This window comes from Squalius cephalus (genome assembly GCF_949319135.1).
Source record: "Squalius cephalus genome assembly, chromosome: 4".
Classification (NCBI taxonomy): domain Eukaryota; kingdom Metazoa; phylum Chordata; class Actinopteri; order Cypriniformes; family Leuciscidae; genus Squalius; species Squalius cephalus.
Window position 1 is genome coordinate 52,703,409 of NC_137125.1, and position 27,247 is coordinate 52,730,655.

Genomic DNA, 27,247 nt, shown 5'->3' on the forward strand with positions numbered 1-27,247 from the left:
AGTCATTATCATAATCTCTGTGGTAATATCCAATCATAAATAGCAGCCGCCTCATTGGCCGATCCCACTCGGCAAACACTAAACTCACCGTGCACTTTATTTATTACGCGATTCAAGCTCTACAAGCTATTCAATCTGACGTGAGATTGAATGTGTGTATAATTTATGGTGCCTGCTAAATATAAGCGCCGTGTGCATTAGCAAATAAAAGACATGGGACGCAGCAAGAGCCGCTGGGTAAGGGTTAGAGTTTAACAGGATCAGGATCACAATTCCTAGAACTTTCCCTTCCTCCATTAAACAAGCTGATTGATAATCTTTCCATTAAACGATGGCTGATAATGCTTTATTTGTGTTTTTCGGTAACACTTTTAAATGATCTCCCGGTAGTGAACATTGGTTAATGCATTAACTAGATGAGGAACACATTATTTATTCATTTTTGTTAACATTAGTTAATACAAATACAAACATAGCTCCTCTATTAAATAATAAGGTAAAACTTTACAATAAGGTTTCATTAGTTAACATAAACCAATGGTGAACAACACTTTTGCAGCATTTATTATGGTAACTTCATTTATTAAGACATTTGGTTACACTTTATTTTAAGGTGTCATTGTTACAGTGTAATTATATATTTAAGTACTGAGTAATAATAATTAACTACATGTACTTACTATAGGGTTAGAGGATTAGGATTTGGTTGAGGGTTAGTTGCATTAATAATTTACTGTTATTACTATGGTAAATGCATGTAACATATTCAACAAGGACTGTAAAATAAAAAAGTTACAAGATATTTCTACACTGTAAAGTCTAACAGTTGTTCAAACTAACTTAATGTCTAACAATTTCTTGTAAAAATGTGTTTACTATTCGCCAACTACGCCTTTGTGACTCAGAAAACCAAAGTTAAGTGTGAGGAAATCAGTTAACTAATTCAATTTTAGTGTGTTTGCAGTAGCTCAGACTTTTCTGACCTTTTATCCTAAAAGACGATCCTGCTCTGGAATGTGCCGGAGCATTTATTTAACTTTCAGATAAATATATGCATTTATCTATCAGCGGTCCACTCCACGCTTGCAGCTTCACTGGCCAAGCATGAAAGCAGTACGAGCGCTAGCCCAAACAGATCACGGAAAGCATAAATCCATGGAGAAATATTTAATGAGGGAGAGAGAGCAGCTCACGTTTATCTGAGAACAGGAACACGAACTCATTCAGTCAGAGAGAAAGTTGAAAAGGAGATTCAATGGCCTTTGAAACGGCGTATTACCACACTACTCTCATACTATTTTTTGTAGTATGTAACTTGCATGCACAAATATGAAGTATACAACACAAAACTACCTGGAATAAATAAAAGTATAAAACGTACTGATCCAGATTTTGAATGGCAGTGTATATTTTGTTTTACATATGCAGTGTGTAGCAGTCATTGTCTTAAAAGATTACAGTATATGCTGGTAAAATAAAAGTGTTAAGATGACAAGAATTGAACCGCCTCTCTTTAGCAGAAGGAAAAGAGACTTCTGTCCAGAAAGGCTGACGTTCACTGACGCTCAGAGTTATGTCAACCTTTACGCAAGATAAAGTGAGCTTGAGAGACGTGCTGAAAGTTTAATATCCCAGGAGGGTTTGATCAGAGAGAGCAGCCATCAGTCAAATCTATACGCAGACACACGGCACTGCACGTGTTCAGATGACCCGCGCCCGCCGGATTACTGGATATTTAGAATAATTCACTCTCTTTGTCACCTGCCCGCCCGGAGGTGGAATCATCCATTATCAGGGTCGAGCTCTGACGGGGCACACTTTTATTTCAACCAATCATTTCTTCATCTCCATCTGCCTCTTTCCTGCACTGCTGACTTGACTCTTTTGAACCAGCAATTTTCTTTTTTTTTGCTCCTGGGAGCAGAGCCTGTATTTTTACAGTGTAATTCTCTCTGTCATTATTTCAAATAAGCTGGAGGTAAAGAAAGGAGAAAGAGGGGCAGAGAGAGAGAGAGAGAGAGAGAGAGAGAGAGAGAGAGAGATAGAGAGAGAGAGAGAGTAGCAGTTGGAAACAAAACCTATGACCAAAAAACATACTACCATACTGTTCGAAATCAATTTCAGCTGTAAAGCAGCTCTAGAAAAGACTATAGTGTCATTATTCAGTTCAACTCAGTTCATTGTTGATTCAATCCAGTTCAATAAGTGGTAAAGTGCCTCTATTATGCTATTTTAATTATTATGCTCCTATAGGTTTACATGCAAATGTCAAAATACACTTTATTTTCTTGTAATATACATTGCACATCACCTCATTTCTCAAAGAGTCTAAAAATTATTTGTTCGAAGATTCAGTCTCTCTAAACCCCGCCTTTCCGAGAGCCTACTCTGCTCTGATTGGTCAGATGACCCAGTCTGTTGTGATTAGTCTACTGTGCTCTGATTGGTCAGATGACCCCAGTCTGTTGTGATTGGTCTACTCTGCTCTGATTGGTCAGATGACCCAGTGTGTTGTGATTGGTCGACTCTGCTCTGATTGGTCAGATGACCCAGTCTGTTGTGATTGGTCTACTCTGCTCTGATTGGTCAGATGACCCAGTCTGTTGTGATTGGTCTATTCTGCTCTGATTGGTCAGATGACCAAGTCTGTTGTGATTGATCTACTCTACTCTACTCTACTCTACTCTACTCTGGTAATGAAACACACATTACCATAGCCGATTTCAGCTCCGGATTTCCCTCAGTGCTTAATACTCAGTGTATTCTCACCACGGTTGGCTAACCATGCTGAACCGTGCTGGTAGAATGCGTGAAGTGACATCGCCACTTAGGATTCATCTCATACCGTCTGTAAACTCTTGCGTTAAAGGCAACGATTGACGCATTTGTATTACAAAGAGCTGTTATCAGCCCCACAGTGGGAAATGAAACCATATCCGTTTCGGCACGTGCACAAAATAACTGGATCAAAATGTGCCGTGACAAACTTTTAAGGTGACTAAATTACTAATTAAAAAAAAAAAAATGCATACTGTATTTTTAAAGGCTAACTGGATGTCCCTTTCTAAATTAAACATGTTGAGGTCATGTGACAAGCATGTAGCATATACTTGAAATGCTTATGCATAATGCAGTGTTTCATACAGTACAATAAATAAATCATATATGTATATACTGTGCAGTATGTAGTAATCAGTACACTAGTATTCAGTGTCACAGTCTAGTATAACCATATACAGTTACACTAACACTAACAGTTTCTGTCTTGGTAAGATTAAGCTATTGCATCAAAACAATATCAGTAAGCAAATCAGCTATTGATTCACAAGTGGTTGAGTCACAGAAATACTGTATATGAAACCTTTTGTATTAGAAGAGTTTCAATACAAAATTCACCATTGATGAAAACAGTATATTTGTGCGTATAATTAGAAAACAATAATAATAGAAATAGAGAGGATGAATCAACCCAATGGCTTGAAGAAAACTATTTTCTGGAGAAAAAAAAAATCATAACACGTGACATTTTCATGAAAAATTCAGCACATTTTGCAAACAAATTCTTATAAGAATAATGTGCAAAACAACATTGCACAAATGCATATCTAGCTATATACATATACAGTATATGCATAATGATAGCATTTGTTGTACTGCCCTGAAATGAATCCATAAAGAAAAAATATAATGATCAGAATTATCAAGAGTAAAATTAATAACAGTGATAAGAATTTGGTGGATAATGTTTTTAAAATCACATCATGATGCAACATATCTTAATGGTCCTGAAATTGATATTTTATTAAAGGAAAACAATTTTTTTTTTAATTTTTCAATCATATTCTTATTCATATATCCAGGTGCCTTCAAAGTCTTGGGATTGTTTCCACCTTTCTTTCTTTCTTTTTTTTAATTCAACAAGACTTATTCATGTTTGGAGCACAAAGTTTTGTTTAAATCGTTAACAAGCATTACTAATTCAAATGTAATGATACTTTCCAAACAGATGTTTGAACATGTTTTGTGTCTTTTGTATGAGACGGAAGAACTAAACCGTTACAATTCAGAAAAAGAGGTTTAATATGGACAAACTGTTTGGTCTCGCCTGTGTGGTCGTCTTAAACCGGCAGGTGTTCTGCTTTCTTTTGGGTAAGAAAACCTTTAACGGATCGCCAACACAAAAGTGCCTTTGTGAACAGGGCTTTTTGCAGTCTTTTTTGTATTAATGGACGCAGTTCAGCATGTAAGTGTGTGCGTGTGTGTATGCGGTTTGGGTAATTTCACTATCCGGCAATCCTCCAGTCCAAGTCCAACAGGGTAAAGAACACGTATACATCAAATAAAAATCAAATATTTGGAGTAAGAAATGAGTAAGTGGGGAAAAATGGAAACGAGAGAAACTCTCTTCCCAAGCCAAACCCATATGAGAGTAGGACAATACGAAAGCAGCCAAAACGGACCGGTTACTGGGAAGCGTGTCGTCTCGCTGGATTTGTGCCACGGAGAGATTCTGGAAGTTTTTAGAAAATTCCCAAGACAGTGTAGAGATAGGATTGTCGCCTCTCCTAAACACACACATTTGGCAGAAGCATGAAAACACAAGACGCCTGGCTCGCAGAGTCTAATCTGTGAACACAATGAAGGCCAGCAATGGAAGCCACACTATCCAGACACCAGCACGAGTGAAATAAAGGCAATTAGACTGAAAGTCTCCCTCCTGGTTTTATTAGCGAGAACGCCTCGGCCCACTGCAAATCATTCCTGGATAATCCAGTGGAAACAAACTGATAAACATTCCACACAGGAGCTCGTTTACAAGCTGCTGGTAACCAAACCTTCCACTTGTTATGAGCACAAAAATAAAAAATAAAACAGAAGGGACTGGAACAATATCCAATGTCTGTCCGGCCCTCTGGAGCCCAAACGCTCAGTTTAATGGAACAATATTACAATGAGGGATTGAGATATTGTTCTGTGAAAAATAAACCAGTGTTACTTAAAAAAAAAAATAGAGAAAAAATAGTATACAGTTATGGGTTGCACTAGACACTAACTTCTTTCCTGTTAGTAGATAAAGTTCAAGCTTTGAATTGTTTTAATAAAGTGATATAATAATTTACATGATTTCCATGAGGTCATATTTCAATCCAAAATCAAAGAAAGAAATACAAATAATTTATATTTTGCCTTTCTGTTCGATAAAAAAAAAAAAAAAAACAACAACTTTATATTAGTTTGAGCACATTTTCCAATAAATTCTCATTACCGTAATGCAAAAAAACATTGCACTGCAGTATTAGTAAAGTATTAATTCAGTAAAAAATACTACATTCTTGTCATAATTATCCATAATTAGTATCAGCTATTAAAATGGAAACTAGAAAAAAAGAGAGAAAAAAAACTACAATAATAAAAGGATGGATGCATTACGGTAATGAGAATATTTGGGAAAAAATCTGTCTTTGCCAAATAAATAAATAAATGAAATAGGTCTCATTTTGTTATGGAAAATGATGTTTCTAATTTTTTCCATTACATGGTTTTATGAGATTTATCCATACTTTTCATTTAATTTAATATATATATATAAAAAACAAGAATAAATCCACAGATCATTACCAAGTCACAGCATGTCTTTGAGTTTCGAAGTCTGCAAACTTCTCTGACTCTTTGAGAGCGAGTGAGACAAAGGTAGAGAGACAGTGTCCACATAACCACATGCAAAGCTCCCGTTCCCACAGTCGAGCAACATTTGAAACACGAGGTGAAACGTTAACACTGTGAGAAATGATAAAACATTGGGCAGTTGCGTGCAAGGCTAAGGACAGACGTAAACAGATTACAGTACATATACCCCATTTATTAAGGTAAATGGGTTTTTAAAATGAAAACAGCATTTGTGGACGGGTTTGGGATGCCTGTTTTTTTAAAAGAAATCAGCAGTCCAGAAAAAGTGTGTGTGTTACAGAAACAGAGTTGGGCTTTATTAAACATCTGGGAGTCATCAGTTTGCTGCAGCGCTGTACTGAACTCAGCTGTGAGTGCAAACGCTGCTCTTGTTTTCCCTGCTTCACATCTCCCCAACACCTTCCCATAGGACCCGAGAGCTGTAAACCGTGACCCCGGACGCGAACAACCGACAGGAACCCAAGCACAAAATCTCCTCAGATACCAAAGATGTGAAGTTTCTGCGGGACTTTGTTTAACTGCAATAATATCTGTGCGTGTGCACGCTCATAAACACATCCACGGCCGTGCAAATTACACCCTTTATATTGTCGTCACTTGCTCTTTTCTGCCGACATAAATAATGCAAGGAATTTGCTGGTTAAGGAGGGTAGGCATGGCCATAGATGGGAGTGTTTTGACGTAATGAGAGGCATGTTTCCGTGTGGTGAGCGTGGTCTACACACAGCACGCTCCGGCCCCGGATCAAGTGTTTTCAAGACGTTTGATGGGAACGATAGAACAGTTTAGATGATATCCGAGTCGGCCTGCATGAACCCGCTGCCCTACTCGCTAAATATTGCGTTCGGTTTTTTTTGGAGGGAGGTTATTCAGTCCAAAACAATATTTTAGCCATGTTTTATTAAAGTCACCAGCTAGCAGTATTATTAGGGTGTTTATACAGCATATAACAGAATCAGATATTGTTTGAAAGCACACACCCTTAAACCATGCTCTAAAAGCGATACATTTAATCATGTTTTTCATCGTTTAGATCCACCCACGGTGCAATCTCATTGGTTCACAATTCTGATTCTGCATGTATTAAAAATCATGCATTTTAAAAGCTTCAAATAGCTCTTAGTGAGAACAGCCCATTTACTTGATGCTGGAAGTGTAAGATGATAATGCTCTGTGTACATTTCATTTCAATATCACAGCAAGTTAGAGCCAAGTGTTCAAGCACATTAGTCAAAACTGTGATTTTTTTTTTATTTAAATATATTTTAAATGTAAATGTTGGAAGTTTATTCCTGTGATCAAAGCTGAATCTTCAGTGTCACATGATCCTTCAAAAATCATTCTGATATGATGATTCGCTGCTCAAGAAACATTTCTGATTATTATCAATGTTGAAAAAAAAAAAAAATCGTATTTTTCCAGGATTCTTTGCTGAATAGACAGTTAAAATGAACAGCATTTATTTTAAATACAATTTTTTTACTGTAATGCATCCTCGCTGAATAGAAGCATTTCTTTAAAAAAAAAAAATTCTCAGTAGTATATATACACTGTATATACACCGAAAGACGTGCACATCCCAAGATACAAACAATTTTCACTGTCCTGGGTTCTGCTCAGTGGTTGGCTAATGCATCATGAAGTTCAGCATGTTTGAAGCGCAGACAGGAAAATAAAGCAAGCGAAAGGAATTCTGTGTCATGACTGAAACGTTGAACTTGGCCGAGTTTTTGATGTGGCCTCCACAAACAGTCAGCCAAACTACAAGAGGATGATGCACTTCATAATGTGCGGCCCGTCTCTGGGGAGCGTCTGCTCTCAGGGGACAAAAACGCTCACGTACATCTTTTCATTATCAAAAGAGCTCTGCTATATTTGTACCCAATCCGTGTCACGCCGCCTCGCACACACACAGCTGAGGGCTCTGGCCTGTTGTCCATCACATGGGGTTATGACATCAGAGCAGGCCACTGTTAGCTCACACGTCACTGATTCACCACATGTGCTCCCATCACAGAAACATCATGGGAAAACGACCAACAGCTGCAGTCTCAGTCAGTCTCCAAAGACTTCAAAAGCTTAACACGATTACTCACTCTTAACCTAATGTTAAAAATACAACACGCATGACAAAACACTTAAAACTTTTAAAATAGCAAAAAGGCCCTGACACCAAGTTAATGTAATTAATAATTATTTCAATTATATATATAATCAAATTATTTAAAATGATAAATTATATATAATTATTAATTTATGTATAATAAGTGTGTGTATATATAGATACACACATATACTTAAATAAAAAAACTATAGTATATTTATATTACAAAATAATTTATATATTTCAATAGATTTATTTTTCATTATTTTATGATAAATATAATATAATAAACTACATATAATATGTTAAAAATAATTATATATTGTAAAGTATTTATTCATCATGATGGTATTTGTAAAAATAAAATGCATGCATATGCATTTTATATGTGTATGTATATGTATGCATGTATGTGTACATACATATATACACACACACAAATGTATATGTAATATACATTTATTTACATGTAATAATACATAAGGAAAAATAAAACTATACACACACACATATACATATACATATATATACACATATATATATATTTTTGCACAGCTGTGATGCTGTATTAGCCAATCAGCATCCAGGACCAGAACTATCTGCTTTATAATCCACTGCAAATAACAGTGAAGATGTCATGAGGTCACAGGAAGTCTTTTGGGAAAGAAAGGGCAACAGTGCAGATGGATTTGGCGTTCTCTCAAAGCTGATTGGAGGAATGGAATTAACACGTCCGTCATTTACCCGTGGGGTTTAATGGGAGCCGCAGTGAAAGTCCTCGTGGATGATGGGATTGCTGGGTGGAAGTGAGACAAAAACAATGGGAAAGGGTGAATAAACCATTTCTGGCTTTAGTTAGTTTTGTGTGAGTCATTTGTTCTATTATGCTAATTTATCATCACGTCATGTGACATATCCCATTTGTTTGCACGAAACAAGTTACGCTACAGTTTGTGACCATTTAATATGCTTTTTTTAATCAAATACTAGGAAAACACTTACAAAAAGTTAAAAGTGAATCTTACAAAACTATTCAATAACATATTACATTACATTATGAAAATGTAAAAAAATATGTGTTATGCATGTGTGTTTATATATGCATTTTATTTTTTACAAATACCATCATGATGTATACAGTAAATACTTTAAATACAATATTTAAATAATTATTTTACCATATAAATAATAATAAAAATGTTTTATATATATATATATATATATATATATATATATATATATATATATATATATATATATATATATAAATAAATATATAAATAAATAAATAAATAAATAAATAAATAAAGGTATTATATTGTGAAGTATATATGAAAATCAGAATATTTAATTGGAGTAAATAAAAGACAAAAAAAAAAAAAAAAGGAAATAAACAACATCCAGACATTACGGCAATGAGAATGTTCTATATGAATAATATTTCATTTTTATTTCCTTTCTATTGAGAATGAAATATGATCAAAAAACAATTCTTATGACCCACTTGACTAATCAGGACAGGGTTAGGAGTCATCTGACCTGACTGACATCAGCACAGGAGTGACCAGCATGAAAATGAGGAGCGTTATTCAGCAATCTGCTCTATGACTTTCATAATGAACACCTTTCAGTCGTCTCCCCATCAGATCCGCCGGGAACAGACACTCACACTGCTGTAGCTGCATGTGTTTCCCATTAACAGAAGAACTCGACACCTTCTGCAGTCAAAGTTTCATCTCAACCCGCTCCTCGTGCGGTTTACAATGAGTTCTGCTGAATATAAGTGGGGAATCAGAGGAGATATTATATTGTAAGCGACGTGCATTTGAATTTATTTATCTGACGAGTACATTAATTTCATCAATCTGTGCTCGCCGCAAAATCCTGACCGGCATTCCACCAGCATCCAAACACTTACTTCACACATTCTTCGGATTGCAGCTGTAATGTTTCTCAGACCAAAGAACGGTGGAATAACTGCCTTGATAACCGCGGCCAATCGTCTCCTGAGCCCCCACAGTTACAGCATTAATAAATCAATAAAGCAGCCTTCAGAAGCCTTGTGCTGCGGACACGCAAAAACGCAGCAGTGGGCTCAGGGAGTCTGGATAAATGAGGGATTCTGACAAGACGTTGCAGTGCTCTTGAAGCACTGGGCTGGAATTACATGCTCAATTTTCTTCAACTTCATTAAATGACTAAATAAAGCTTTTGTTTTTGCCCTGTTCCCAAACAACCTTGATCCAAATGACCTCAGAGCTACGAGATATGAGTTCCATTTCAACTTTTGACACAACTCCATGATTATTAAACTACAATTAATACCAACCTTTTAAATGTGTCCAAGTTTTCGCTACATATTTAAACGTTATCGGTACAATTATAGGTTAAAGTTCTCCCCAGTAATCGCCTATAAACGACATTGGAAAGTACTAAAACACTACTTAAGCTGCAAAATTTGAAGTATATTAGATTTTTTTTTTGAGCACAAATAGTGTGGTATGAGTTATGCACCAGATGTAGTACTTGGATTTAGTGTGTGTTCAAACTTGGCATGTTTGGTTGGATTAAAACGAACCCTGGTGCGATTGCTCTGTTAGTGCGGTTCAGTGTGAACGCTGCCATCTGAACCCTGGTGCACCAAACAAGTGGAGCGAGACGCTGAAAAGATGAGTCTCGGTCCGCTTCCAAACACACGCAAAACGGACCAAACATGTAAACGAACCAAAAACAGGACATGATGTCACAAGATGGACCCTAAAAAGGGCCGAATGCTCAAGCAAACCTGTTTTTTACTCGTCATAGTCGCGATGTTTCCCATCACAGTTCAGTACAGGCATCAGAACCGCGTCTCCTCGCATCAGATCTTGGTTTGTGTGTGACGGATGGATTTCTGTCACTGTTTTCACTCTTTTTTCCACATTTTATAAGCTCTTCACGGGTTCTCAGCTGGTCAAAATAACCACGCACATACAACAAGCGCATTTATCCAAGAACACAGCATTAATTGCATTACCAAATGTTCGGTAAGTTTCATCGCAAAATACATGTAATAAAATCCGACTAATCAGGTTGTGATCATATCCCTATGCCTTCAGTTTCGGTCTTAAAATGCCAATGTGAACGCTAAGCGGACCAGGACTACATGTTTTTTTTCCCCCCAGACCAAAGAACCAAGCGGTTTAGTAATGCAATATATTTTGAATTCTGCCGCTTTTGGCAAACACCTGTAAGAGGCAGCCACCTTTTCCGATAACTCTAAAATACGTGGGATGCTAAGAACGAGAGGTTTCCCACTGCCAACCACTACAAGATTGATTGACTCGTTGTTTCCACACTTGAATCCCTTGAAAAATGTACAATCCAATATTCCCAACTGACCAAGACTCTGCGTCTGGCGATACAGGGTTCGCAAATACACTCGAAACGCCTTGAATTTCAACCCAAATCCTATAAAAACCTGTTTCTTGTTTGGACTAAATGGAGCTAAGCCACATTCTCCATGTGTTTCCAGAACCTGGTTTTGGAAGAGGTTTACGCTGTTGTTTGATGTTTTTGTTGGGTTACACCACAGCCAAGAGTTCCTGCCGCTCGCTGAAACTCTTTAACTTTACGGCAATTTAGCCGATATGTAGCAAATGAATGTGAAAAGTTGACCCGAGTTGACTTCTAGCTCACGCTCAAATACAGGCCATGCCTTCTTAGATTACACAAACTGCCAAAAACTTGAGGCCTTTTATAGGAAACGTTTCAAACAAACTAGGGGTCGTATTTAACCCAAGATGTTTCTCCGAACGTGACCCCACGGGACCATTGCTTACAGTCTCAGATCCAGCAACAGACAGCTCCTACAAAACAAGAAGGCTGTCACGGAGAAGAAACGCAGAGGGTTTGATATTTATAGCTCAACGCCAAATTCTGACAGACACTTTCAAACAGTGATAAAAGTGAGATGCTTTGTCAACACTCTTGGGTTTGCTCCTTTAGCATTTGTCCTTACCAACAAAAATTTATGCTGGACTAAGTGTCTCATTTCTGACAGTAGTCCAGGAGAGTTTGGATTGTGTTAGCATAACTGTGAAGGGCCTGAAAACATTTCGTAGAGATGGAAAACAAACTGACAGGAAAGGGAACGAGGCCAAGATTCTCTCACACTCAGTTATTTGACTTGTTGTCCGGTACAACGTCCAGTGTTTCTACTTGGTGGAACGCTCCATTACACGTCTGTCTGTCCCACTGGCACTTTGCTAGAAGAGCAATGTAAACACCGTGTCTGAAAATGTTTCTTCTTCCCATCCCAAGAGCAGCTGTGAAGCAATTTTCGATGTTTTGGGGGGGGAGAAAAGCCAAAGGAACAAGAATCTTTGTATGAGAAAGACATGGTTGGACAGCTTGCAGGGGTTATCAGATGATTAATGGACTGTGTGTGCAAATGTCCACCGCTGCCAAAGTCCTCTTTGCACCGGCTTTGTTTACACTGATCACTTCCACAAACCAGCCGATGGACGTCACAGCCATTAAAACGGCATTTGGGATAAAGGCAAAAGGTAAGAATGAAACAAGAGATTATGTTAGCAACTAGTGAACAAATCATTCTTGCTCTCTTCCATGCACTGACTCATATTTTACGACATTATTTGTTCACTGAGGTCTACTGAATGAGACTCTGAACGAGACAAACTGAGACATCTGAATCATGGAGAAGGATTTGAACGAGGCGGCTCACACTCCTTCAGACTGTCATGTGTCACTCTCATTCACAACAAGGAGAGAAGGAGGGCAGAAGAGTTAAGACCTTGTAAAATTAACTGATGACCAAAGACAATTAAAATGACATGAGGAGACGCCACAGACCGTTGGCAGAACGTCTGATGCATATGGAACACAAAATTGTAAACACTTCAGGAGTTTCGAAGTCGTCATCTGATTGTTTGATTGTGTGCCTGGAAACAAAAAATGCAGTGACACCAAACCCTCTTATGGAGGAAGAACGCCGTCGTGTTTACAACTGTGAAAATGAGCGCTAATCAATATCAACTAAACGCTGGATTTTCAAAAGTATGTTAAGTTTGCGGCATAGTCTCTTTAAAATACATCCAAGAGTTTTACACACCGGTCTGTTATTGTAGGGACATTGACGAGACGTTTTCACGCACTTAAACATGATATAGAACAAAACAAACTGTGACTGGTTGGTTTACATGTCAGTCAGACAGCCTCTGTCCGGTCCTTGGCCAATGAAAGCTGCGTTGAAGTTCAGACCTTCTGCCATCAGTCTGGCTACGCGAGACTAACATGAGGATGTTATTGAAACTCAATGAATTTAGACTATTATTGTATTTTGTATACTGTACAAATATTATATAGTAAGTCGAGCCTTTGTCAAGATGGAGGGGGGAAATTACAGATCTAGTAGATGCTTTACGACTCTAAAGTCTCTTATTAGATCTGCAGACATGCAAATTTTAATAAAAGACAATTTTTTTTTTGATGAATCAACTGCATGAATGATTTAGTGACTCAAAAAGACTTGGGTGGGACAATGCAACCTGTAGAAAGGCCCATTGAAAAATTCAGTGAATGAATCTTTATCTTGAACAGTTTCAAAGAATTCAAGACAGTGAGTGATTTGAATCAAAAACTCGTTCTCAAACATGATGAACTGAATAAGAGAAACCTGCAGAAAGGGCCATTGACAAATCAGTCAACAAATCTGAATGATTCTTTTTGGTGAACAGATTCAAGTCACTGGAATGAAACAAAAAAACAACACTATTCTCAACTATGAAGAACTGAATCCGAAAAGCGCTTTTAGTTCAGACCATCATCGACGCTCCAGTTCTGGGTAAGAACCAAAGCCCGAGGCTCTCGAAAAGCGGCTACAGGAACAAGGGAATGGTTTCCACATGGAGTCCACACATCTCTTGTACCTCACTTCCTCTCGGACTTGAAAACAATGAGCCCAAAATCAAGACCAGAGCCCAAGTGTGACGACTGATAGTGTGTCACGCCATGTGCTCACTATCAAGGGCCTATTTGCTGCCTTTAAGTCTTTCTGAGAAGACTGAGTTCTGAGTTGTGACGTGCATTCAAGTGATTTTGGTCATAACACAAACGGCAAAATTGGGCAATTTAGAATTCATAACCAAAAACGAATTAGCTTCTACCATGATTCTATAATTAACATGTCCAAATTTGTGGTCAAATTCATGTGCACTCATCACACGAATATGATAATTCCAAAATTATGTGAATGCAGCATAAAATGCAAAGGATATGTCTTAATAAAACAAATGGAAACACAAGAAACAAAGATACATCATGCGACACTTTACTTTTCAATTAGCATGTTTGCACTTTTACACATCCAGGCCCAGGTGGAAATGAGCTGGATAAAAAGACAAAACGATTGGCCAAGCAATTTATTATCTTTTGTTGTGTAGCAGGCTAACAAAACATGCTTGCTCGGGTACGACAACAGCAGCAGAAATCTCAATGAGTCACTGCGGCACTGCAGCGTGAATTAATTTGCCAAACGCTGTGTTCGGAGCGGGAGTGTTTGTCAGGATCGCATTAGCATATGCAACACTGGCTGTGGATGAGTAGCTGCTAGCGTTGAGCAAACCCCTTCCCTCGACCTCAAAAGCTAGCTATATGTAGTACGCCAGTCTGTTTCATGGCAGCGTGTGTTAGCGACATAACGAAACATGGCCATCTGACAATGACAACAAAGTTTTTGGCCCTTTTCTTTGACAGAGGAGACATAATTAATCTCTAAATAGCTCAGAGTAGAAAATACACCATCTTCCCCCTCTGGGATGAAAGCGCTCTCTGGAGAAGCACGATTTAGCCAGCTGTTCAGCACAACTGAAGGTCAGTAAAGACCTCGTTGGCTTACACGTAGTCTCTGATCGAGGAGAAAGACAATGTGTTATGAGAGCAAAGGTCCAAATCAGACTTCACAGCATTTGGTTCATTCAACTAAATGAGTGCCATTTGTTTCCCTCTTTCACATTATATAGAAATAATTTAAACTTAATTAGAATAACAATATTAAATAATATTTTTTTCATCAAAATACATACAAATACACACAAAAGTATATTTTAATATACACGCAGGGCTTGACATTAACTTTTTTGCTCACCAGCCACTGTGGCTAGTGGTTTTCCAAAGTTATTAGCCACTATTAGACAAAATTTTGACTGAAAACTGCCATATAGATATTTTTACTATGATCTCATAATTTGGCAGCCGGTATATTAGGCTGCTGTCAGTTTAAGACCTGACGCACGGACACCATTATACTGTTTTAAATAGCCATTATACTTGTCTTTATGTGCGCGCACTTTGGGTGTGAGCACAAAATCTGCGGGAATGAGTAAAATTATGCTCAATACTTGCAATTCCACACTGAAAGTCAAGCCTTGGAACACCAACAATATTCACCCGGAGCAAATGAAATGAGTGAGTAAAGGGTTTTACACCCAAAGGGCTTGAGTGTCAATAGCTTATTCAGATATTTCAGTATCGATATGCATCAAAAAAATCTATATTTTTGACAACACTACATTGCACTTAGTCAACATACATTAACATGCATTAATTTATTTCGAGATGGCAGTGCAATTAATAAACACGTTGTCTGATATAACATTCAAAATATTACAGTCATTTATAAAAAATACTGTAAAAATCTAATTTTCAAAAATGTGAAGGGCACGGGTTTCACAGAATGACCTATTTATAAGATCACTGGGGTCTTTTAGCGATTCAGACAGCATAGACAAAATTGTCTATCTCAAAGCATGCCAATCACAACAGTCCTCCACATTTCTGTTGCTTTGGCATGAGCCGTACCCTTCCCACAAGCCATCAATGTGATTGCAGGTCTAATTATTAGTGAAGCTCAGTTTCACAGAGGTTTGGGGCTCGGTGCAGTTAGTTTGCTCTAATGGATGTGAAAATTCGGTTCTCGCTGAGGGACCATGTGAGAAACATTTAGACGCATGACGTGAGAAGAGCCAATTCACAGCCAGCTCTGGTAATCTATCAATCTGTAGTCACCTCCAAGTGAGAAGTCTTACACAATGGGCTTTGTTTTGTAACAGCGCTTCAGCGACACAGAATTAGCAAAGTGAGGACGACAGACAGAGAGAGAAGCAGAGAACTCGGACCACACAGAGAGCGGTGTTGGACCAGATATCCGATTGCATCTCCATTGCCTACCAAAGCCTGAATCTTTTGAGGCTTTCCTCTGACCTGGTTTCAGACGTGCAAAACACTCGCTCTCTGCTGGATGCGGTTTGTGTTGCAGACTGATGTTGAAGCAGCAATTAGAGCACCGCAAGGAAAATAGTTAGAGAGAAGTGTCAATCAAAACCCTGGTGTCTGACCAAAAAGCACAAGCTGCATGAGCCATATCTCTAATATAAACCGTGAAAACAGAAAAAGCGTGCATTTCTCTCAGCTTCAATCTTGCCTGATTACAGGAAGATCCTGTTATAAACTAAGAAAATATTTGACCTTTGAAAGCTGACAGTTCAAAACAAACATCATATAATTTTTTATAATAACACAGTGGTGGCCAAAAGTCTGAGGCCACAATGAAAATGACTAAGTTATAAACCAATAAATAAAAGTAAAGATTTTGAACATTTTAAAATAAAGAAACATTATTATGCAAAATTGCTAAGGGCTATTTTAGATTCGGCACTATTTATAGGTCAGTAATCAAACGCAAATTAATTTTCCATTGAACATAACATAACACAACATAAATTAGAAAAATACAAAACTGAATCATTTCCATTGTTTGTCTCTTTTGGACCTCGCTGTACATCACAGTGTATGAAAACCAATTCTATTAATAAAATGATAATATAATTGTATTAATGAAGTATATTTCTCCTGGGTGTATGATGTGCAGTGAGTCTCACTCCATTAAAACCGGAGCAAGAATTCTGTTCTGCCTAATGAGCTTCATGCTGGAGGCTCTTGAACTGACGATGACATTGAGAAACGCTGAACACATTAATTGACAGAACATCTGCAACACAGAGGACGGTGAAGTTACTGCATCATGCACGGGTTAAAAAGGTAGTTTTCTAAATGCAATCATAAGTCATAACAGATGTTGCTTGACTAAAACTGCATTTGAGCCAGAACGAAATTCTAAAAGAAAAACAGAGTGATAGTTTGCATTTAGAGCAATGACTATTACGTTCTCATGTTCACTACTGAAAATTAATGATTTATCACGTGCCCACTCCAACACTAAGCTCAAAGTTAATCTGCTACAACAATGTTCGAATTTAATGCTTGCATGACTAATGCAATAAACAATGTGTAAAGAATTTTTTTCATATTTATGTCGTTGTTGTACGGCACTTTTCCAGACACGCAGTTGGAAACTTTCCGACTTGAAGACACAAATATAGTTTGTATGTAAAAACAAAAAAACAAATCACCATTTTTTTATCCTTGAGATTTTTCTTTGTCTTAAAAAGATCAAATAACATCTCTCCATTTACTAAAAGCCCAAAACGATCTATCCTTCATCAAAATGGTTAATACGCACCTCCAAGCCATATATCTCTTTTTCTCCAAACGCATGTTATTGGTTTAGTTTGTAATGCCTTTTCTTTCACTTGATTGGCCTGGACTAAAAGATCTTGGTGTACCAATTACAAAACAGCCATAAATCTCACAGATCTTTGGTGGCTTGCCATGTGCTCTAAATAAACACCGAATGTGAATCTACAACTCAATCTTTACAGCTCAACGGTCTGAGCACAGAGCAGCCTCTGGGATTTGTGGGAAAAGCGTGATGTCATCACGGTCCTCCTGAGAGTCAGCCTCTCTTGTTCTAATTAGGGGAAGATGGCTATAATTTACCCGGTCCAGAAATCAGGCAGCCATGGGGTGTTTCAGCAACCTTCAACTGCTGCAATGACGCACATGCCCCCCTTTACTAACTTCTGGATGTCACTCGACTATCACGCCTCGTGCATCAGCCATAATAGACACAGAGCTGTTATCAATGGTCTCTCCCAAAGGAATATACTCTTCTTCTTAAGCCAAGAATGAGAGAATCACTTCCTCATCTAAGGGCCTTGTTTGTTTTCGCGTTCAGGTTTGTTTATGCACGCCTGAAAAATGTGCAAAGGAACGGAGCAAAACAGGCCCTGCTTGTGTTTCGTAAATCAGTCTGCATTTTACATGACGTTCTTGGACGGCCCGCCAAACAACCCCCCCCCCCACACACACTCACAAGAAATGCATCCAAAACAACAATTCTTTGAGGCGTTGAACAATCAGATTCAATCCTGTTGATAAGATGCAGGGCTGTATCTCCATCTGACTCGCAGAGAGAGGTTCATAAATCGTAGCGCTGGCGCTTTCAGGGACAGAGGGAGGGAAAACACGAGCCGATCCCAGGCTGATTTTACACTGTCACACAATAAAACAAACCGTCTTGGTGCCGTGTGTCTGGCAAAGACACCAAGTAAGTCAGGCGCTAAAAATAGCGGCATCCACCGGTCAACCGACTCCTGCTGCACACAAACATAAGAATGGATATATTACACATGTATTCCAGTAGAGTTTATTAACAAGAATTGAGCAACCTAATCCAAATATCAAAATATGAAAGTAATGTGGAATTACTTCTGGATGAACTCACAGCCTTTGTTCAAGCATGATTTTTAATTAAAGGATTATTCCAGTGCAAGTAAACATCCATTAACAGCATTTATGCATAATGTTGATTGCCACAAAAATTAATTTCCCTCCACACCAAGCATCTGGGCAACAGTGAGACATTTGCAATAGAAGTGAATGGGGCCAATCTGAAAACGTTAATATACTCACTGTGTCAATCGTACAGTTTAATTTAAAGTAACATACACACATACATACAATAGAAATACACCGGGTCAGTCAGCAAGTATTAAAATTCATTAAATCAAGCTCCACTTTTTGTCTTGTAAACCCTATTAAATGCAGACCCAGGTTATTTCAATTGTATGATTTACTGTAAAAAAAATAAAAATAAAATAAAAAAGGAGATATATATATACACTAACTTTTTATATATAAATAAATTGCTGTAGTAATCAACATGTTACTCTAAATGGTGGCTTATTTTGTTCATGATCCTGACATGGACAAAATAAGCCACTATTTAGTCTTACTGCTGTATTTCTTTAATAAAAAATTATTGGAAACCTGGTAGTAACCGCCATTTCTACAAAATCAGGCAGGATGATTACATATGTATAACTGTAACACCAGTCCAAGTATTCTGTTACTCCACAAGTGTGGCTGTACGTGACGTTCTTGAACTCTGATGAATTAATCTGTCAATGGGAAGAAAAGTCAAAATAAAGTTACATCCTGATTCCGGACAATTAAATAATCCAGTCATCAACTGGTTTCATTTACCCAAACTAAATCAAAGCCATAAAACTGACTCCAGTGTGATGAGACAGTGGAAAACCAGCATTAAGAAATGGAGACGGAGACAGAGGTCTGATCACTGTAAAGCATGACTGATGCTGAAGGAACACGGGTTTGAAGCGAATGTGTGAGACCAAGAGAAGTAAAACTTACTGTGTCCACTACCTAGACAGCATTTTAAGGCAACGATGCACAACCGAAAAGTATCAAAGTTAAAGATTTTTGTGTGCTATGTATTTTTATTCTTAGAAACATGCTAACATCAGTCTCACAAAAGATGCAGTGCTGTAATAGTTTCGGTAATTGAAGCTAAAATAAAACCAATATAGATGAAAAACAAATGGTCTTGGCAACTAACTAAAATAAGTTAGTTTATAAATTAAGTTGAAGTACAGACATTTCTAAAACTAAATAAATTAACAAAAAAAAAATATATAAAGAAGCTATTAAAAATATTCTAATCTATAACTTGTTTGGTTTATGGTTAGTTGCATGTAATTATGCATTATTTACTGTTATTACAACATTACGTGTAACAAATACACTATAAAAATAAAGTGTTCCCTGAAATGACACTTGAAAGATACACCATTTTTGTGGCACATGGAGATTTAGTGTTTCAAATCAATCGCTTCTTAGGTTCATTTTCATTTAGTACGTTGCCTTAAAAGGCAGCTGCCTATGCAGGGAGTAAACTAGAAAAGGGAGCTCATTAAGTTTAGGAACAGAGCTGGAATCTGAGAACGAGAGTGTGCCTGTTACTACAAGAAGAGTGCACTCTTTCTCAGTGTCCATTAGCTATTGGATATGATATTTCTCTTTTCATCCCTCCCAACGGCTTGACTCAGACCCACACAAGCACGTCAGCCGTGAGAAGGCTCGTCGGGGGAGAGTGTGTGAGGGAATGGATGTAAATGGACCCTTACCTGCACTGCAGAATCAGAGCTGGAGTGAAATATGCTCTCTGTTGTGCTACAAACAGATTTAGGTCACTTGCTTACCTTCTCTTCAAAGGCCCTGGAGAGAGAACATTAGAGCTAATGGCATAACAGCATGAAAACAAAGGAGTCGGATGCTTTGGGACCTGGAAAAGTCGTCTGAATACAGCCGTACTATAATAAAAACAGCATCTATGTGTGCAATCTGATGGAAAATATTCCGGTAAGGCACCACAGCCCAAATATAATGTGAACGGTTTGATTTTTGAGGCTTTTGTTCCTCATAATCTTCAGTAAAGTAACTGAAATTAAAGCAATATTTGAATATTGCAAACACCACAATAACAACATTTAGAATTTCCACTGTAATTGTAAATCCGATTCAAACATGCTAATACTAAATATCTTAGAAATTCAATCTGTCTCGAAGCACCTGGAATATTCACAATTGTGTACTTGCATTCAGTGTTTGAGTCGCCAAGCACAGCTTAAAATATGAGTAAAATATGAGTTTAGATAATGCAAATAATTCAATTGTGATGCATGCACACACAAATGTTAAAACATCAGAGACCATCCTACCCATTTTCATCCTGCTTCACAGAGGAATTAAAGTACACTATGGATGAGACATTAAATGTGCACAGAGCAGAAATGAAAAAGAAAACATGGGCAATTTACTGTAAATAAAAGTCATGCTGATTGAGCACTGAGTTCCTTCCTTTTGAAGAGGAATTTAGTTTGCCATAGAACTCATTCAAAACCAAAATACCATGTCAAGAAAGCCAAAAGGTTTCGAAACCACAACACAAAAGCATGTGCTTTTTACCAAAACAGCATCTTAAATGCTATTATGCAATATTAAAGGTTCCTAATTTAGTTTTGGAGTCTTCTACAACAGGTTTAACATGCATCCAAGGTCAAAAAACTTTCATTTTCTCATAACATACAATGCAGCATCACCTAATTTCTCTTAGATAAACGATTAGATAAATGATTCAGACTCTCTAAATCCCGCTTTTCCAAGAGCTTCCTCTGCTCTGATTGGTCACATGGCCCAGTCTGTTGTGATGAAATGAACACCTGAGAAACCCTGTCCACAGGAGAATAATGATTTTAGACCTATTGCCTTAACTTCTGTTGTGATGAAGTGCATGGAAAAGCTCATTATGAGCAAACTACAGCTGGATGTCGGCCGATCAGTTCGCACACAAACACCAGAGAGATGATGCTACCATCAGTTCTCCAGTCCTGTTCACACCGTACACTAATGAATGACATGCAGCACTGCTAACAATTATATGATTAAGTTTTCTGATGACACAGCTATCCTGGTCAGAATCGATTGCATATAAACATGAGGTTCAGAACTTTGTCCAGCGATGTGACAAACATTCTCTTACGATCAACACCAAGAAAACAGTGGAGATGGTGTTTGACCCCAAATCCATTGGAGATCATGACCAGAATATAGCCCAGGTTGACTCTTAGATATCTGGGCAAACACATTGACAATAAACTGACATGGAGTGTCTAGGTAGATAGAAAACGTCTGTAAAAGTGATTATATTTTCTTCATAGGTTGAGGGTCTTCGGTGTTAACCAGAGAGTGTTGTTTCCCTTCTACCATGCTGTAATTGAGAGCATTTTGCGGTATGGCATCTCAGCCTGGTTTGGCAATCTCAGCGTACAGCTGAAAGCCCAGATTACACGGCTAACACAGAGAGCCATGAAAATGATGGGAGTCAAGAAGCATCCACACACTCCAGGCTGTCTTTGATGAAATAATCACCAGACAGGCCCAAAAACATCATCTCAGATCCCACCCATGTCCTTCAGCTTATTCCTTCAGGAAGACACTTCAGGCTTAGTTGCTTTAAGAACTCCTTTGTCCCCGTCCATCAAAGACCTAAATGACAAATCAGTTTATAATGCCGTTTTTAATTGTAATTTATATTTTATGATTCTTCTTTGGACTTTTGAATTTTACTATTAAGATGATTACAGGTGTGTTGTACGACAGGAAGTGTGTGTACTGTATGCATGTATTATGTTACTTGTATTTAAACAGCAGACACTATATTTAATAGTATTTAAATGTATTTACTTTGATTATCCTAGTTATCTACAACAATACTTTGTACTCTTTTCTTCAAACCACCAAGTTAGGCATTCTGTCCAGACTTACTTTCTCGTTCCTCGTGTTAAAAAAACAATTGGTAAGAGAGCATTTATGTTTAAAGACGTATTAGACTGGAATAATTTGCCTGTAGATATTAGATCCATTACTTCTTTTCGGTTGTTTAAACAATCTTTATTATCTTATTTTAAAGTAGATTGCACATGCTATCATTGAAACTGTCGTTGTTGTTATGTGTACTGTTGTTTCTTTTTTTTTCTTTTTTTTCTTGGCCGGTGTTTTGTTGTTTGCCTGTTTGTTGATGTATTGTTAATTGTAATCTTGTTATGTTCTTTAAGTTGTAATTGTGTTTCATTGTAAATGAAAACGAGATGATACATCTCAAGGGGTTAATCCTAATAAATTCTAATAATATTGTATGCGTCCTTGACAAATTTCCTTCGGGAAATTCTTATCTGAATTCTAGCGCTTGAAACACAGTGATACGAACAGTAACGATGAAGTGGTTTTACCACATCAATTACAGTACGAGTCTTTGGATTATGGAAATATGGACGTGCATGCGAAGTGGATTCGCATTTTCGACATGTCGACAACTCGCATGTTGCTAAAACTAGTGTTTGAGGGTCAAAGTAGGCGTTGTTCAACAGCAGCCAATGAAGACGATAGGCTGGCATTATGCAAATTTGTTACAAACCTACAGAAGTGAGACTGACGACTCGAAACAGCAGTTCAGAATCGATTCTTTATTTTAGGAGACAACTTTATTTGCTGTGTACTATGATCTTTAAAACTTTGCAGACGTTTTACATTCACAAACAGCTATATTACACACTGCATGAAAAGGAAATATTCTAAAAAGCATAATAGGGGCACTTTAAAATCATTTTTAAAATATCTGTTAAATAATTAAAAGTGTTCCGCAAGATAGGATGGCCAACACACCCAATTAATTCTTGCAACTTATTTTAGAGAAAACGGATTCTTAAAACGTAAATATGCTTAGAAGAATGAAGCCTTAGATTAATTTTTATTCTCTTGGTGGTTTAGCACATTTAGGTGAGGTGTATTTTCAGTAGTTTCTCCAAAAATAAATAAAATAAACCAGTCATGTGCAGCTCTAATTATATAGTTTCTTTAGGACAAACAGTCCCATTGTACGCGCGCCGACAGACCGCAGCTGTTGTGTATTACTCGCAATTAAGACGTGCTTGTTACTCAGTGGTACGTTACACTATAAAAACTCATTTGGAAAGTCAAACACAGACCCAAATACGAAACTACACTCTGATTATATTCAATGCGAAACGTTGACTACAGCTACACTGTTACATGAACACCAAAAAATGCAGCATGTATCTATTGCGTTAGACACAGAAATCTCTTATAATAGAATTAGAACATATGCAAACTCGACACTAAATGAAGACAAGTTCATTCAGCATGACGGAAAACCCAAACCGAGAGAATTAAACTCAAAAGCAGACGGTCAGGTGTCCAGCAGGCATATTCAGAGGGCATGTGTGCACGCCTTACGCTGAGCTAAAGGTCCTGGCAGACGGCCTACACGTCAACGCTTGCAAATCTGCCCCAATAAAACGACTCCCAGATGCCCCTGGCCTCCTCACTGCTCATAAACAACAGTCCTGTGTGAGAAACACAAGGTTTATATGGGCTGAAACCAGCGTTAGCTGCAAACAAACAGACAAACAAACAAAAAAATGATTTTTTTTTTTGAATTTTCAGCTTTACTAAAAAAGACAGAGTTATGATCTGTAAGTATGGGGAACAGGGAATTACATAATCTAAGAAGCACCATCATTATTGATCCTATAGTTCTCCTATGTGCATTAGCCTAAACGCTAGTGTTAGCTTTAGCACCATTACATTGAGATGTCTATACACTCCTTGGCTTGAGCAAATGCACAAACAGCGCACACACGGAAGAACATCCCATCATCATCATCATCATCATCAGTAGGTAGAGCAGCAGTTACAAGAGTCTGTGCACGTGTTCGGGAAAGAAAAAGAAAAATCACTCCTTTTTTGATTCTCATACTAGCAAGAAATGGGAAGTAAAACACGCAAATATGTCTATGGAAGCATTCACATCATCCAAAACTATTTAGCTATCACATTCTGTACAATTATGTTTTCTGTTCAGCCTTGTGGCTTATTACGTCTATCTACAGTACAGTAAAATTTCCGAAGTACAAAAATATATTACAAATCTCCTGGAATATTTACATGGGCACTTTCTTGACAAAAAAGAAAAGGAAAAATAGTAATCAGGACTTGTAAGAGCTTGTCAGCAGATTTGAGGACGCAGGGAAGGAAAATTAAAACTTCAACCATGGAACACAAGCCATCCTCCCAGATAGTTAAAAGTCCAGCATCGACAGAGTACACAATTTTGTGCCTTTTTTCCTCTTCAAGGGATAAAAACACACATTAAAAATTCACTGCATGCTTTGGCAGACTCTGAGCATTAAAAAGAAAAAAAGGGAGAAAGTGTGTGTGTGTGTGTGTGTGTGTGTGTGTGGGGGGGGATGGGAAAAGAAGTCTTGTCTCAAAAGATCCGCGCGTCCACTTCAGTTTGGGTACGTCAGCAGGCACTGACAGAAGCCGCCCTCCCCACCCAGTCTTCTAGAAAAACATCCTGAAAACAAGCAGAACCTACTTTAGTACGACGCACACACACACACGCATATAAACGCACAACGACTCCAGAAAACACGTCATTTCCAATTGAATTTCTGTATCACAAACAGCGTAACGATGCATAAACCTGCTCTTCAGAGCACGCTAGACCCCTGAAGATGACGGGCATCTGTCCGTGCTCCTGTTATTCACCGTGGCACACCGTAGGCTGTGTGAGGAACTGAAGACATTAACATATGCATGAATACATGCGCTTCTGCCCACAAAGCGTTCGCCTTGACCACATGCTCAGAATGCATCACATTCCACGCCAATGGAAGAGTCTGGGTAAACAAACTCCTACTAGAGTCTAATAAACATAGAAATGATGTATTACGGTCGATTAATAGTGGCTCTAACAATCCTGGAATCATGGTTTACATCTGTGGGAGAAGGTCAGAGGTGAGTTTAGAGTATCTGTGACCCAGGCGGATAGTATCGTCAGCTTTGATTAATTAACATCTTCTCTTGGATCGAAGGTTATTTATTGATCTCCCACCCACATCCCCCTTGAGATCTCGAAGCCGGCGTGTTGCATGTTTAGGTTTGGAAAGGCCATTTCTCGTAGCAGTGACACCGGCGCCATCTGTTGGAGAAATTCATGTCAAGTTTTCAGCAGGAAAGCTGTCGGTCCCGTCTAGAACTTCAAAACACGCGGCCCACAGCGAGCTCAAACGAGGGAGAAGTCGACGGCTCCTTTGCTCTTAACGCTACGGGTAAAGTTTAAGTGAGCTAATGTCACCTGTAGACGTTGGGGTCCAATAGTACCGCTGTGTCCTGAGGAAGCTGGGAGAGGTGGACCACTTTGGTCTTCAGCTGGGGACGGTCACTCTCGCTGACCCAAGCGTCTGGAAGTCTGTGCACATCAGAAAGACAAAGAAATATGGGTCATTTCTTGACACAGTGCATTCAGAATAAAAAAGTAGAATGCAGTGTGCATTTGTGCATAGTATGCAAATGTTTTGCATGGGTTGACCTGCTGCGAGTCAAAATGTGCAACATAATATACTATGTATTCTGTAGCATGCTGAGCACATTGCATTGTGGGACATAATATTCTACAAAACCAGAGCATACTGCATAGTATACTATATCCCATAGTTTAATGCAATGCACTCAACATAGTATAGATGTCAAAATGTGCAATATGCAACATAGTATACTAAATATATAGTGTGCTGAACTAATTGTGTTGTGGGATATAGTATTCTACAAAACCAGAGCATGCTGCATAGGACAACATATTCTATAGTATAATGCAACACACTCAGCATACTACATGTCAAGATGTACAGTATACAAAATACAAAGTGCCATATTTTGTAGTATGCTGTGCACATTGAGCCAGAGCAATAGCTTCACATAACATGAATAATATGCAGTAAAGGGTTCACACAGGTACACTAGGCCACTGTTTGATCGGTTACAGCCATTGCAAAAAAGGATACTAGTGTGCATACAGTATGTAAGCAGTATGCTAGTATTTGATTCCAAACATAGCTTACATATAAATATTAGCATTTGCCAGATAAGACACAAACACACAGCCCTTCTTTCCTCCAACACACATTCCTCAATGAGATTATTAAAAATGCTTCTCTTTTTTCCCCTGCTGTTATTTCATGGAAGAGCCTTGTTTGACCCAGAAATCCATTTTAAACATCTCCCGAGACGGCATCTTCTTCTGTATTATCGCTGAACTGACAAACATTCCTCCAGCTCAGATTGATGTCCGACTCGGAATAGCAGCGTGCACACACACACACACACAGTCCCGTGAGGAGGTTTGCATAAGTGTAAAGGTATGCAAGTATACCAATTATCACAACATGGACCATTTTAGCTGGCTGGGCGCAACACTGCAGTACAAATGTGCAATCAGCCAAAAAGGTTCATTAACTATAGAAGTCATTTTTGGATAACACCAGTTTAAGCTGCAGATCAAGATTAAATCTCAGCATTTACACTAAAACTGGTGAAATTACAGTGGGAATGTGAGAACGGTTACAGGTAATGTTCAAAGGCAAAGCCATGGAAATTGTCTAAGCCATGGAAATGTTGAGAGCAAGAGGATACCCTTTAAAAAGCATTTGGGTTGGACAAACTTCAAAAGACAGTTTGTTTCCAGGTGGGTGGCGATTCACTCAGGCCAGCACTCTTCAATCCATTAGACTTGACATTAATGTGGACATTTACCACATTAATCTGAATGCTCAG

The 27,247-nt window shown here is 38.1% G+C and overlaps 1 protein-coding gene across 7 annotated transcripts in view; it reads right to left on the bottom strand.

Moving 5' to 3' along the window:
- The window catches only part of aebp2 (AE binding protein 2), a 62,026-nt gene that overhangs the window by 23,956 nt on the left and 10,823 nt on the right, over positions 1-27,247 (bottom strand). For 3 of the 7 annotated variants that reach the window (XM_079870035.1, XM_079870037.1, XM_079870038.1), the window contains exon 7: positions 25,773-25,886. In XM_079870035.1, the coding sequence (XP_079726161.1) occupies positions 25,773-25,886 (114 nt within the window). Of the gene's footprint in view, positions 1-8,526; positions 8,589-22,606; positions 25,887-27,247 lie in introns of those variants that run through there. The other 4 variants (XM_079870036.1, XM_079870039.1, XM_079870040.1 and 1 more) reach the window with 4 other exon arrangements.